Consider the following 11919-nt stretch of genomic DNA (forward strand, 5'->3'; position numbering starts at 1 on the left):
TTCTCCTCCTCAAATTTTAGACACCCCATTACCTAATTTCTCACCTTTCGACCACAAATCTAAAAACCGTAAATAAAAAAAACACATAAATCTAAAAAGAAAGCACAACTGGCTAAAGGCGTCGCTGCTTTTAGACGTCACAGTCGCTCGGTGGTGACGTACCCGGAAACAGCTACGCCATCCCGCTGAAACTACAGTACACTGCATCAAACACGTGATAACACAGAAAACGCAAAATAATGCTCCTGTTTATGCTCCAGTTATTTTCAACAATATTGTAATTATTCCATTTACACGCCCACAGCGGGATAATGTTTTCTTTTACGCTGCATCATGTTGAATATCATATTACACTTAAATAACGTACTGAGTGTAAGATAACATTAAGCAGCCATTGAGTGTCGATATTGTGTGCTTAGAGGCAAATTAATGAACTTTTTTGTGCAGTACAGGTATTCCGTTAGCTTGTATTGGCATCACATATCCACCGGGAGGCGGAATGAATCAGCGCATACTCCAAAATGGAAAGGGGGTGGGACATAGCTGTCAATCAATTACGTGGGGCACGGTGAGCGTCCCATTCACTGGAGAAATTAAATATTTATACAGCATGACAGACTTTCCTGACAAGATAGTGATGTGAACTTCTGGCTGCATCAATTAAACATATAACACGTGCAAGATGGACAGCGAGGTTTAGTACGTGGAGTCGATTATAGTTTACAAATAAACCCTTACACACAAACGTTCACAATACACAAGCATGTGGTCTAATTGGGTGAAGTGCTGTGTGATTAGCCCTCTGCAACAGACGGGGATTAAGCTGGGAGTGTGTAATTATGAATAAGCATACGTCAGCACATAAACACCCATCATCCTAGGCAGAGCGGTGCAGCGTGGGGATGCCCTCCTGCTAGGCCGCCCATTAGCAGCAGCACAAGCAGGAAGAAGACCAAGAAGCCTCCTGGCTCGACGAGGACTGCCACGACGCGGAGATCCCAAGCCGGCCGGCAGGGCAGCGCTTTACTCCCCCCTCCCTCACTCCCTCCTCCAGGACAGGACAGCATCAAGATGGCGGTGCAGGCAGCAGAAAACGACGCGATAGTGAGTATTTGTGCTGCTGCATGGCGGATTGTGTGGCTTTCTGGGTTTGTTTGTTGTTGTTTTTTTACTTGCTCCATGCAGGCGAGTGTGTGTTGTTCAATTCCAGTGCATCGTAGTGTGCACTGGGCTGGGCTTTGTGCATGCAAGGCGGCTCCTCTTTCATTCGCGACACACGTCGCGGTGAAATGCGTCTGCTCACCTGGGCCGGTGACCCAAATGGATCGCGTGTGTTGTGTGCAAGTACCGTGTAAGAGAGATACGCCACCTCGTCACTGGTCACACAGAGCCATGGAGAACAAGATAGACTCAGTATAAATTTAAATCTGTGGTGCATTTTAATTTGGGTTTTCTTTGCTTGTGCAGAACGTGGAGGATGACCAGCTGAACGACTCGCTGGGGAACCCTGGCCTCATCTCACCTGACAAGGAGGATTTAGCACGTCTCCTGGTGGGAATAAAAGAAAAAGCTGACACATTCGAGGTCATTTAAAATATGTATCCTGTATAGTGTATATATGTGTTATGCTTTTGTGTAGACGGTGCCCTTCAGTGGACGCATCCGGGGTGGCATGAGGCCCGGGAAGAAGATCATAGTGATGGGCATTGTGGACTTGGAGCCAGACAGGTGAGATTATCACATTTGCATCACCTAGAGAGATAAAGCTTTTGTTCTGGAGGCCAGTCTGACATGCAGAACCACCCCCCCAGGACTCACTGAATAATTGCTGGGGCTGCCACATGAATGGTGGCTTCTTAAGTATGCAAAGACAGGGCGTTCCCTCTCAAGCGAGCATGAGGGAGAGAGCGAAAGGACGGGCGGGGGGAGTCCAACCACTTGTCTGGGTGTGACCTGACCCTTGCATGGAAAGTTTAACATGGAAGAAACCTCCCCATGACATAATGGTGTTCGTGCTGCCACATGTGAACGAACCGTATGGACAAAAGTAGTGGGACATTTCCTAATCAGTTGATCAAGGTTTGGGCTAGAACCCTTAGCTCTGGGATGTATGCTTAGAGAACAGTTTGGCGAAGGCCTTTTGAAGTCTTTTGACGCCCCACTGATTTTCCCAGCAGTCTCAAAATGAGCACAACCCCAATTCTGTCCCATCTCATTTAGGCATGTGTGTAAACATAGCTGCAGGGCGGAGGGAACTGCATGACTCATTTGACTGATCATCCCAGATTAGCTTCTGGACTTGTGTCAAACATCTGGCAACCGTTCCTGCTTCCCTCCCTCAGCTTTGACGTGAGCCTGACCTGCGGACGGGACGTGGACAAGGAGGAGCTGGCATACGACGTGGCCCTCAAGCTCACCGCTCGCTTCTCGGACCGCCAGTTCCTGCGCAGTGCTCGTGTCGCCGGGAAATGGACCGAGGAGGAGGCGTCCACTGCCTACTTTCCCTTCATCCCCGATCAGCCTTTTAGGGTAAAAGCCTTCTTATAGCCATGTTGAATTACCTCCACTAAGCATGTCTGGTTGTTGGCCAGCTAGCAAGTTTACATGAAAGCTGAATAACTCATTCATTTTGGTGTAAATCTGGACAAAGGTGTAGTTAATAATTATTATCTACTTAAAAAGCAATCCCAGGTCCTTTTTTTTATAAAACAAACAAACAAACAAAAAAAACAATTTCAGTCAGTGAATAATGCATGAGTCGGTCATCTTTGATCCCTTGGACGTCTGCGCTCTACCAAATGCTGTGCCACTCTGTGTTATAGGTCAACAAGGTTTTGATTGAATGTTGACAATGACCAGTTGTCCCATGTTTTGTTCTTTCAAACCATCCACATCCTGATCACAGTGTCAGAACATGCTGTGGTTGTCGCACTAGCCCATTTACACCATACATAATTGTAGTCCCTGCAAAACAACTGGACTACATAACCTTTGGACCCGCTACGCTATGTCCACATTTGTTGAGGTTTCTTGTCAGTGCTCTGCTGTTTGCAGCTGTCCTTCAGGAATTATTGTCTTTGAGAAGAGCAATATTCTTATTCATGGTGTAGATGGCGGGAGGTAGCTGAAGGTAAAGGTCTGATGGTTAGAAGATCCTAGTTGGCACGCGCTCTGTGACAGTTTCCAAACTTCCAGCTAGCTTTTTTGCATACTGTATCTTCTAGAAAGGAGTACAAACCTCACACGTTTGTCAAATGCTAACACTATAATAAGTAAACTTGGATGTCCTGTACTTTAGAATAGTCAGTGTATAGCAATATAGATTTACTATTGACTGAAAATGAGTCAACACACAGCCATTATTGTCTTAATAGCTGGCAATGCAAATAAGTAGCAAGATAACTGTGCCTTGCCTACAGTTAAGCATGTTGGTGGTGGTGTGCATGAGTGCTGCCGGCACCAGGGAGCTGTGGTTCATTGAGAGGAGAGATGAATTCTAATATGTACTGTGACTGGAAACTGAAACTGGGCTGCATTGCAGTTTTCAAACATAAAGAGCCCAAACACACTTTCAAGATTAAGTGCCTTTCTTAGGAAGGTGGTTGAGTGGCCAAGTATATCTCCTCCATCCATTTTCCTCCCCTTATCTGGGTCTGAGTGGCGAGGGCAGCAGTCACAGTAGGGAAGCCAAGACTTCCCGGTCTCTACCGAGGCGTTCCCATAATCCCTCCAGTGTGTCCTAGGTCTAGGCAATCCACCCTTTTTCTGTATGAGAACCATGGCCTCAGATTTGGAGGTGCTGAGTCTCACCCTAGGAGCTTCACACTCAGCTGTGAACCGCTAAACTATGAGGGTCACAGCTAGATGAGGTCACATCATCCGCAAATGGAGAAATGACATCCTAAGGTCCTCAAACTCAAAAGCATTCACACCCTTAATGCCATTGCTGCACCTAGAAATTATGTCCATGAAGATCATGAACAAAATTGGTGACAAATGGCAGCCTTCGTGGAAGCTAATGTTCATCGTGAACAGGCTTGACTTGGTGCTGGCAATATGAACCAGGCTCCTTATCCGGTTGTACAAGAACCGAATGGTACGTTGTCACGTTCCACGAACCCCGTGCTCCCTGAGCAACCCCCTCAGGACATTGCGACGAACACGGTCGAATGCCTTTTCTAAGTTCACTTAGCACATGTGGAACGGTTGGGCAAACTCCCCATGAACCCTCCAGGTGTAGAGCTGGTCCAGTGTTCCATCACCAGGATGAAAACCACATTGCACCTCCTGTAGCTGAGGTTCGACTAGCGGCCGTACCCTTCTCTCCAGCACTCTGGAATAGACTTTCCCAGGAAGGCTGAGGAGTGTGATTCCCCCTGTAGTTGGAACAAACCCTCTGGTCACCCGTCTTTTTAAAAGCACCCCGGTCTGCCAAGACAGAGGTACTGTTCTCGACTTCCAAACGACAGTCCCACAACATCCGGAGCAAATAAACAGATTTCAATGAATGTAAGGGAAACTCTGGTGCTATACAAGCTGTACGCTGATTGCTGTCAGTAAGATCCAATTAATTATTTATTGTATTGTCCCTTGACCAGATGCAATAAAATGATTGGTGAAATGTGAGGGCTGTAGTCACTGTTGTGAGACACTGTATGTATACTGAGACAACACAATGCGTTTTAATGCTTTAGTCAAAATACGTCATAGCAGTCTTGCTAAAGTCTTGTGAAAACGTTGTTTTTTTTCACCGTCTACATGTGTCCCACCCCAAATAACATAAGTACAGTCTGGTTGCCACTCTAACATCAACAAATTGCTCATCTCTCTGAGAGTCCTGTTGGAGGATCGCTGTTGACGTCAGCACAGTCATCTGTAAGAGGTCCTCACATGTTATGACAGTCATGTTGCAAATATTCCTGCACTGCTTGACTAAGAGACAAACAGGAAATGCCTGCGCGGGCCGTGTCTCATTTAAAGGAGATACAAACTGTGGTTTCTGCATGAAGGGAGCTGTAGATATGAGTATGTCTGTGTCAGCTGCACATATGCATGTGTTAGTGTCACGTGACCTGAGGACTAAGTTCACATTCTGCTCTAATAATTGGAGTGATGAGCACATATGGTGCTCAGCTAAGACTTCATTATGTACACCTGTATAATCTAACAAGGTACCAAAATATTAACATTTTGACGCTTATATTTATTTCATATATTCATATATTTAATTATAAACTATGGGTATTGTCTTAGTAAAGGAAGATTATTATTTTTTAAATGAATCGTGTAACAATATAATTGAGTAAGGATATGTTTTAGTCTACAACCATTAAGAGTCATCAATTTATGGTTGCATGAAAATACAACAAATGCAATCTCTCAGCTATTTCCCTTCTTATGTAACAGCAGCTCACTCTGCTTAGCGCAGTCATGACCGTGCCAGAAGCTGGGGGCTGCAGATTAAGGCCATTATGTTTCCTCATGAACATCAGGACACGTGGTCGGATGTGTGACACGTTTTGTCTACTGACTTCATCAAGGACGTGCTCAAAACCAAACTGAAATGTTTGCTCTGTTTTGAGTGAGGTTTTTGTATTTGCTCTGCTCACGGTCACTTTGTGTGGCTCTAACTGGGTCAACAAAGCGGCTTTGAGTTTGGGAAGGCTCTTAACTGAATATTAAAGCTGGAATCCTACAGATTTTGGTATCTGACACCAGTGGGCCAAGGTAGCAAGAGTAAAAGTCAAATCCCTACATGGTCCTAGTCCACTTTCCACCAGTAACATTGGGGCTATTTTTGTATTCCACTGGGATACACTGATACACATTGTAATTTACCCAAGACATTTTTTGTGTACAGAACAAAGGTCACAGTTTAATGTGTGTAACAGAACTGAACAGGATTTACTAAGTTTTTGTCGACTTTTGCATTTTAACGCTTGAGAAAATTCATAAGATGTCTGGGCGCATGCAGAATGTTACCAAAGGCCATACTGTGCTCTGCTGGTTACAACAGTTTTTCATACTTAATCTGTGATGTCTTGTATTCCAACCGTGTCTCACTCGCCTGTGCGTGTGCCTTTTTTGCAGGTGGAGATCCACTGCGAGCACCAAAGATTCCGAATATTCGTGGACGGACACCAGCTCTTTGACTTTTACCACAAAGTAAAATCTTTGACGTCCATCGACACAGTGCGGATAGACGGAGACCTACAGATCACCAAGCTGGGCTAACTACACACACACCTGCGCTCGAAAGGTCGTGTGTGTGGGTGCACAGCGAGGAGGACTCGAGCACAAACACACATATATGCACCACCATTCATAACCCATCGCACAAAAAAGGCTCCAATGAGAAGTTTTTTTTTTTCTTTTTCTCTCATAACCTTTTTTTCTCAGGTTTTCTTTCTTCTCGCGTCACTTTTGTCAAATCTCACAGCATCTTTATACTTTTAGGGAAAAGTGCATACAAACAAGCTCTTGCTTATGCAGCGTGCAGGAATATTTAAATGGACCTCAGACGGTTTATTTGGTCTTTATCTACTCTCACAAGGGCAGAAATATGTTTTTATAAATGGTAAATGTAGTTTTTAGCCTTTGGATTTTATTGCACTAAAAGATGAGTCAAGCATTCCACCCTGTTTCCTTCTGTGCTGATGTCTTTTCCTCGCATCCCTCCAGGGCTTTTCCCCCAGTTGTCACGGCAACACGCTGTAGTCTCACCGACCTAAATACCCAAAATTAAGAATTATTCCATGTGGGCATGTAGGAGAAAGACACACTAACAGGAAGTAGAATTCGGCCTAGTGGGCATTTGGATGCTCGCTGGATTTGTTTTTGTTTTCTTGTTTTTTTAAGTCACATGGATAAGAGATGCAACTTCTCATCACCTGGAGCATCATCGTTGGTGACAGGATTTAGATTATGTATATGATGTAAGGTACAACAGCAAAATAAGCAATATTTCTGAGGTGGTGATGGTCAAGTAGGAATGTCTCAGTGGTGTTTGTGTGGTAGTTTGAGGCAGGATCACGTTGATGGTATGTTTTGAATGTTCATGTTCCTATGCTAGTGTAGGCGGTTGACAGTGATGCACAAAGTGATTTCTAACTTAAAGGGGCCCTCTCCTACATTTTCAACTTTTCAGACTTGTGTATAGGTTTAAAATATTGTACTCTTGTTCTACATGATGTGGAAGTGCCATGTCATGTGTTTGTTATACTGTGCTTTCATTTTTATGCCACTCCTAAATCTGTGAATGGTTGGGTGCAAGAACTTTGAGATTTCCACGAGATCAAAGACACTTACTATAGTGCCCCACTGGGATCCAATATTTTAAAAGCCCCCTTTAACTTCAGATTCCAGTATGTTTATCTTTGGAGTCATTCTGCATCACTTTTTGTCTGTTAATGGGCTTCTGAGTGTTTTTTGTTGAAGTGAAGTCACTGCAAAGGACCTGCCAAAAATTAAGAATATTGTCTTAAAATGCCCCATTTACACTTAATCCAGATTGCGGTCATGTCCTGGCTTAGATTTCGTACTTCCCAGTGGTTTGTGTTGATTTTCAGGGTGTTTATGGATTGTGAATAAATTGTAACGTTAGCGAGTTGTCTGGTTAAATAACCTTTTTGTGTCAATGTCTGCAGCTTCATATGTTGGTAATGGTTTGATTTATTTCGAACATGCATACAAGGTTACATTAATGTACGTCACATTTTTTTACAGGGTAACAATTGAACATATCCAAAAAGGGGTACGAAGAAGCAGAGCTTATTCAATCATACCCCTTCTCCATTTCACACCAATCATTAATACATTATTCACTTCCTGTATCCATGTCCCATATACCACATTTTGGAATTATGATGTTGACAAACCATGTGCAAGTTTATTGGCTCAGTTGATGTCAAGTTTAAAAAGGCTAAAAAGATATGAAGCTGCAAGTGCCAAAGTGGTTTTCCTCCAATGCTGCTCCATGAAGCATTTTAACAAGAAGGTGTATTAAGAATATGCGTTCACTTACAAGCATTTACAAAGGGATAATGTTCAGTGAGACATGCATGCGCTAAATGAGGCGCAAAAGCAACTCAACCCGTCACATTTTTTTTCCTCTTCCCCCCCCTTCGCCTGCTTCTTGTACTCACACACCAAAGCTTTTCTTTTTTTTTTTTTTTTTTGGAGGCAAACAGGAAACCAGCGTCCAGTGTGTTGCATCATTACTCCAGCAGAACAAAACGTGCTCTGTTGTAACCGTGCTGACGCTGGCCTGTTTTTGGATACACTGGGCTTTACTTGCTCTCCATTGCCAGCTACATTGTACTGTAGTTCCCCATAATGACACGTTGCTGTGCACCATTTTAAGAACCCATTTTCACTGGCATAGAAAAGAAGTGTGGGTATATAAATAATTGTAAATGCAAGTTGGTGTGTATGGCTTTGCGGTGAAAATCAAAGTATAAATCTGGATTCTTGCTTCTTGGAGGTTAGAAGTGGTGGTGTTTTTGTTACTGGTTCACTTTAAAATGGCTCAAAAATCATTTAATGGAAGATAAGTTACTAATTTCTTATACAAATATCCCAATTGTTCATTTATTTGACTCGAATTGAACTGTTGGAATTGATTCACTGACAGTATTCCTATTTTTATATTTTATGACTGCATTTCGAGACTTTCCATGTGAACTTGACCTTTTTAAAGCCAGGAAAATTCTGTAATGACACAAACTGGTACGTTTTTTTGTCTTGTATAGTCGTAAAATCACCACATGTACACTTTAACCGTCAACCTAAACCCATTCAGGTAATGTATTTCCTACTATATCTTTAACTGCAGACCTTGAAGAGTGAAGAAATGAATGTTATCCTTCTGATTGTAATTTGGTTATAAACAAACAGCCAGTGGTTAAAAGGTGTTTTAGGATATATTTCATACCTCGTCTCTGTAAAATAGATGTCACCTTTTTGTTCCACTCGGTTTGAGACTAATTTATCCGATTTAAAAGACTTCCGTGTGTGGTTTTCGACACAGCATTTATAAAAATCCCTGTGAGATGAAGAAAAGCATTTTGCGCAACAATTTGCTTTTGAATACATGAATGATTGAGGCTGTTGCACTCCAACCTGTCATTAAAGCATTTTGTAGACTTCCTAGAAAGAGTAATGACTGTGCTGGGGTGAAAAAAGTTACAAGGTGATGAACTGATGACGTGTCCTCCTTGAGTATTGTTTATGTACAATCTTGTTTTTATTTATTGCAGCATAACCAGCAGTGTGTATGTGAGTATGCTTGTGATTTAACTTGTATTGGTAGCACACTCATGACTTTAGTGTTTTAAATGCCAGTGAAAGTTTTATGGCATACGTAAGAAAAGCTGCAGCCTTTTTTGGTGTTTTTAACCACATAACCAACTGAAGTATAATTTTTCACTGTGGTATCCCAGAAATATCCTGAAACCGATTTTAGACCAGTTTTGCGTCTCTTTCCTCCCCTGCTCCTGCTTTTGTAAAAACTGCTCCTTTGCGACCCAATAAACTTCTCATCTTGGTACACGCCCTTTGTCATATTTGAGTCCTCTTAATATCTTATTTTTCACAACCACATGGTTTTTATGCATGTTTTTAAAAATACAGTATGTATAATAAATTGCCTTCATTTCGAATAATTTGAAATCCACCACATATATAGATACACGGTTTCCATACACGCGATGTTGTGGTTTTTGGACTCTGTCGCTTTCCGTACTTACCGGAAGTGTGTTGTGTTTATCTTTTCACGAGCCGGCTGTCAGTGTTGTTAGCTACTAGTGCTGTTAGCGAAAGAGTATCAACACCACAAAAATGTCTGGCGGAACCCGTCTGGAAAACGCCAACCCAGTGATATTCCAGCGATCCGGCGAGAGGCTACAGACAGCCGCCGACGAGGATGAAGACGTGTGTGACCCCATCGACGACAGAGAAATATTCGATATCCTCTTGGAGACTGCCATGTTTTCGCTAACATCTTTAGTTTGATTTTTGACAGTGCTGTGGTTGACCACACGGCTTCATAGCACGTAGATTTATCCAAACTAGAGAGCGGCAATGTCCATGTTGGTCTCAATTTGCTGTTACGTGATTGTCTTTAACTGATGCAACATTTGATCAGATCCATCAATGACCCGGAACATCCGCTCTCCCTGGAAGAACTCAACGTGGTGGAGCAAGTTAGAGTCAAAGTAGGTTATTTTTAAAAATACTCTATACTGCTCACAAACAACCGACTTGCAGTAATATACAAGTAATCTGCCATACATTGCTTAGTTTGGTAAAGAGAAATCACTTCAGGCCAACAATACTCGGTAAGCGTACTGCAAGAAAGCGTCGTTGGAATAATACATAATGCTGGCTATAGAGGACACACACAAACCCTCTATTCATTCAGTCACGAAACCGCTAAAATCATGCATAAAGCAACCAACAATCGGCAACCCAATATTGTTATTTGAAACATCTGTACTGTCCTTTCAATATGTGGAGTAAAACTATGGAACGGGTTGAGCAAATAAGTTAAATGTACTAATATGAACCACTGTAAGAAACACTGCAAGCACATGTTATTTACAAGCTATATGGAAGGACCCAAAGTATCTCATTTAGCCTGAAATCATTTATTTGATATTGTGTAATATGTTATAGCTTAGTTGAATTTTATCCAGTAAGTGTGCAAAGCCCATAATTGTGAATGTCTCCTGTCATGACAGGTCGAAATTAATGAATGACTGTTCTGTGTCCATCTCATCCAGGTGAACGATGCGGACAGTACCGTGGGTATCGAATTCACTCCCACCATCCCCCACTGTAGCATGGCAACGCTCATTGGACTGTCAATCAAAGTCAAGCTGCTGCGTTCTCTGCCGGACCGCTTTAAAGTGCGTATGTTTTTCTGAGTCACAGCTTTTGTGGACCTGTGTGTGTGAGCGCTGTGTGTGTGTGTTTGCACCTCCAGATTGACGTGCACATCACGCCGGGGACGCACGCCTCAGAGGAAGCAGGTAGGAATGATCCAGGATGTTTGTCCACAATAGAAAATTTTATTCTCCATGTTTGTGTGCGCAGTGAATAAGCAGCTGGCCGACAAAGAGCGAGTGGCGGCAGCTCTGGAGAACTCGTCTCTACTGGAGGTGGTTAACCAGTGTCTGTCCTCCAGGAGTGTCTGAACAAGAAGAAGCCTTCAGCTGTGTTTTCTGGTGATAGGAAAGAATGTGTTCACCTGAGGATGTGAATTACATGGCTGTGCAAGGCAGATATCAGCAGTGTGGAAAAGTGAGGCTCTCTGCTTGCTTGGCTTCCAGGTTTAAAACACACTGAGACACTTTATTAGGTACACTTGCACCATCAAATAACTTCAAATGCTAACCTCTTGTATTGCATCTCTTTAGAGCAGATGTTCCCAACTTGTTTTTATATGCACATCCTGAGAAAAACTTAAGTATGTTCTGCTAAATAATATTCAGTTTCATGGAAGAAGGTTAATTTGTAGTAAAATTGGAAAAAAGCATATAGTAATTAAATCTAAATATTTACACATCCACACACAGTTGGGGCGCATTGCATTAGAGGTCTGCAAGTGTACCTAATGGTGTGGCTATTAATATGAGGTATTTTTACATGCATTTTGCATAAATTTAACTATCAAGTCTAATATTAAAAAAAAAACATTCAAGTATACACCAATATAAGATTGCCTTTTTTCTGCAGTAGGCATTGGCATGTCTAAAACAATGAGTGTGCTTGCACAACTTTTTACGCAAACCTACCCTGACAGTGTTTTATAATATTGCATAATAAAAGTGTGTGCACCAGCCAACCAGTTGGCATTGCAGTCTTGAATGACCTATGCACACATACTTTGAACTTACACATTAATCCAATTACAATGCC

At 42.4% G+C, this 11919-nt stretch overlaps 2 protein-coding genes across 2 annotated transcripts; both read left to right on the forward strand.

Moving 5' to 3' along the window:
- Window positions 1-882: 882 nt before the first annotated feature.
- On the forward strand, window positions 883-9539 carry LOC129194380 (galectin-related protein B-like). Its single transcript, XM_054799580.1, has 5 exons — window positions 883-1104; window positions 1468-1551; window positions 1640-1728; window positions 2343-2529; window positions 6091-9539. Exons 1-5 carry the CDS (start codon window positions 1072-1074, stop codon window positions 6232-6234), a joined length of 537 nt encoding a protein of 178 aa, XP_054655555.1. The 5' UTR covers window positions 883-1071; the 3' UTR covers window positions 6235-9539.
- A 212-nt stretch (window positions 9540-9751) lies between these two features.
- Window positions 9752-11822, forward strand: ciao2b (cytosolic iron-sulfur assembly component 2B). Its single transcript, XM_054799209.1, has 5 exons — window positions 9752-9964; window positions 10135-10214; window positions 10782-10907; window positions 10985-11030; window positions 11095-11822. The coding sequence occupies exons 1-5, from the start codon at window positions 9838-9840 to the stop codon at window positions 11193-11195; spliced, it is 480 nt and encodes a 159-aa protein (XP_054655184.1). The 5' UTR covers window positions 9752-9837; the 3' UTR covers window positions 11196-11822.
- Window positions 11823-11919: the final 97 nt, after the last annotated feature.

Source organism: Dunckerocampus dactyliophorus, chromosome 14 (assembly GCF_027744805.1).
Source record: "Dunckerocampus dactyliophorus isolate RoL2022-P2 chromosome 14, RoL_Ddac_1.1, whole genome shotgun sequence".
Lineage (NCBI taxonomy): Eukaryota > Metazoa > Chordata > Actinopteri > Syngnathiformes > Syngnathidae > Dunckerocampus > Dunckerocampus dactyliophorus.

Bases quoted from the DNA above. Each gene is read 5' to 3' on its own strand.
- LOC129194380 (XM_054799580.1), top strand. From the start codon at position 1,072: ATGGCGGTGCAGGCAGCAGAAAACGACGCGATA. The intron at 1,105-1,467 runs GTGAGTATTTGT...TTGCTTGTGCAG, and splicing joins CAGCAGAAAACGACGCGATA to AACGTGGAGGATGACCAGCT. The intron at 1,552-1,639 runs GTGGGAATAAAA...GCTTTTGTGTAG, and splicing joins AGGATTTAGCACGTCTCCTG to ACGGTGCCCTTCAGTGGACG.
- ciao2b (XM_054799209.1), top strand. From the start codon at position 9,838: ATGTCTGGCGGAACCCGTCTGGAAAACGCCAACCCAGTGATATTCCAG. The intron at 9,965-10,134 runs ATATCCTCTTGG...AACTGATGCAAC, and splicing joins CGACGACAGAGAAATATTCG to ATTTGATCAGATCCATCAAT. The intron at 10,215-10,781 runs GTAGGTTATTTT...CATCTCATCCAG, and splicing joins TGGAGCAAGTTAGAGTCAAA to GTGAACGATGCGGACAGTAC.